The sequence below is a fragment of the Penaeus japonicus genome, unplaced genomic scaffold (genome assembly GCF_977035675.1).
Source record: "Penaeus japonicus unplaced genomic scaffold, GWHDUDI00000001_assembly GWHDUDI00000013, whole genome shotgun sequence".
NCBI lineage: Eukaryota > Metazoa > Arthropoda > Malacostraca > Decapoda > Penaeidae > Penaeus > Penaeus japonicus.
In genome coordinates, this window is record NW_028234415.1 from 10092824 (window position 1) to 10095323 (window position 2500).

At 53.0% G+C, this 2500-nt stretch overlaps 1 protein-coding gene across 5 annotated transcripts in view; it reads left to right on the forward strand.

The window, feature by feature from the left end:
• The window catches only part of LOC122250593 (uncharacterized), a 243702-nt gene that overhangs the window by 113682 nt on the left and 127520 nt on the right, over positions 1-2500 (forward strand). For 2 of the 5 annotated variants that reach the window (XM_086543154.1, XM_043012101.2), the window contains exons 1-2: positions 574-723; positions 1323-1616. The exons of the other annotated variants lie outside the window; for them this stretch is intronic. In XM_086543154.1, coding sequence (XP_086399280.1) covers positions 1531-1616 — 86 coding nt within the window. In that variant the 5' untranslated portion in view covers positions 574-723; positions 1323-1530. Of the gene's footprint in view, positions 1-573; positions 724-1322; positions 1617-2500 lie in introns of those variants that run through there. 5 annotated transcript variants of the gene reach the window in all.

The window sequence follows — 2500 nt, forward strand, 5'->3', positions numbered from 1 at the left end:
CTCACAAACACACACGCACACACACTCACACACACACACACTCACACACACACACTCACGCACTCACTCACTCAAACGCAAAAGCGCGCGCGCGCCTTCGACCGTTCACAAATAGCCAATTGGCGAATAGACGCCGACCTCGCGGCCGCCGTGAGACGACGGGCTGAGGAGCCCCGCCTTTCCCTCTCGGTGCCCTTTGGATCTCTTCTTTTTCCTTGGCCCGGGGATGTGCCATGCAGGAGTGACACAGTGCCAAGAGTGCCTGCAAGGTGGTGCCAGAGGGAGGGTTGTTGACCCCCCGGGGCATGCGTGCGATAGTAGCCCCTTAGCCCCTTAGGGAAGAGCGGTGATAGAGACAGCCCCATGCAGTGTTGCCATTCGTCCGAGGCGGATTTCGTGTGCGTGTGTGTGTGTGTGTGCGTGCGTGTGTGTGCTCTTATTCCGTTTCTGGCCGCTTCTCACGCCCGATGGTGATAATTCGCCACACTCAATTAAGTGGGTATCTGACACGGCAAGGGCGGGGAGCGGGGGCGGCGGGCGACGGGAGGGGAAATAGAGAGAGAGAGGGAGGGGGTGGGGTGGGGGTGAGGGTGGGGGGTTGGTGGGGGCCTGGAGGAGGTGGCGGAGTTGGTCGAGCTGTGGCGCGCTGACTGTGAGTGTCGTCAGTCGAACCCGGGTTAGCAGCTTGGAGAGCCACGTCCCGTCATCGAAGGATTTTATATTGTGCGTTTTCCTCTGCTCACCTGGGAGCATTGTGCGCGGTGCTCGGGGCTAGGGGCGTGATAGTGCCATGGGCGTGTGTCTGTGTGTCTGTGTATGTGTGTGTATGTGTGTGCGGTGCTGGGTTTCCGAGGGGGAGGTCGAGTGGAGGCAGCCCCCCGCCCCCAACCCTTCCCTCCCCTCCCCTCCCTCCGTCTCTCTGCGCTGGGGGGGAGTTTGAGGGGTCAAGGGGGAGGGGGAGGGGGAGGGGGAGGGGATGGGGATGGTAAGGGGTTGTGGAACGGATAGATGGAGAAGCCATACTGGCCTCCCTCTCCCCCTCCCCCTCCCCCCACCAGCTCTCCTCCCCCCCTGATCCCGAGCCCATGAGGGAGAACCAGCTTGTGGCAAGTGTGGCGAGATGCTAGATAGTGCTTGATTTTGCCTTCGACTCGAAAGCAGGGCTAATACACTCGGGGAATTAGTTCCGCTGGTGTTGATCCTGTGATGTGTACTCGTCAGTGGCACCCTATCGCGAGTGTCCGTCGGATTTGGTGATTCGTGTGAGATCCGACAGAGTGCGCTGAGTCTCTGAAATGTTGGGTTATTTTCCTCGTTTTCAGAATCAAGCGAGCAATTATCGTACTTGGTAACTTTCTTTGAACTTTCACATTCTGACAACAACAGCAAGTATCGTTTGCCTGTGACAAGTGATAAAGACTTATCGGAAAAGATAAATTGAGTGATATTTATAGATATATATTTATATAAATATAGACACATATCTGTCGCAGCGGTTGAGAGGAGACACTACATGTGACTTGCAAGAGTATGTGCTTAAGGACTAATTTTGAAGCTGTTGGCAGGGGCGCTCGACCCTTCAAACGAGCCAGCGCAAACTCCGCAAAAGCCCAGAAGTAAGTTTCATTTGAACAGTTTCCTTTTTTAGAAAACTTGACCCATCTTGAACCCTATCCTGCTGACCAGCCTTTGCTCTAAGGTGGTTGTTCTTCTTAGCTCCAACTACCTTCACTTATTCTCGGCTCCTGCTGGCAGAGAGTGCAAGATTCATGATAGAATGACATTCTGGAAGGCTAATTTTCCCCTACTGTGAGCCTTTGAAATTTCCGATGGTGTTTTAAACGTTGTTTACGAAAGTGATTAAAAAATATATATTTCCTGGTATTGAACGAACGATTAGTACTGGGAGTCGTCCATGCCTTGGGTTTCATTCATCCGTGTCTTATGTTTTCGAGTCGTTTTGCGGAATCAAGGACGAGATCAGTCTGGCCTCGCGCAGAAGAGTGGGAAGGCAGATACCGTTTTCTTTCATGCTGGCAAATGACGAAATGGCGGACGCAAACAGTCTGGCAGTGCCTGGAGTAGATGTGGATGACCTATATCTGGAAAACTTTAATTTAAACTCTGTTACTCGAAAGAGAACGCGAGCAGTTATCGGCGTGGTAAATAATGGAAGAAGATTAGAGAAGAGAGGGAGATTAGAGGTGGGGGAGGGTGGAGGGTAGGTGGGGGGGGGGAGATGACGCAAGAGGTAAGACCGACCAGTGCAGCCACACTGCACCGTTGCCACCTGTTAAAAGCCTAGTCTAGTTATGTTCCGTGATGTAACCCCGGCATCTACATACCCAGAGGAGGGTAGAGGGATTGAGACTTGAGGATAGATGGGAATCGAAGGGAGGGTCAGGGGGGGGGGTAGAGGCCAGCGTGTTATATACAATTGCTTGCGTGTGGAAGTGAGTTGCATTTCTGAGAAATGATTGACTAGCGTGTGAGTGAATCC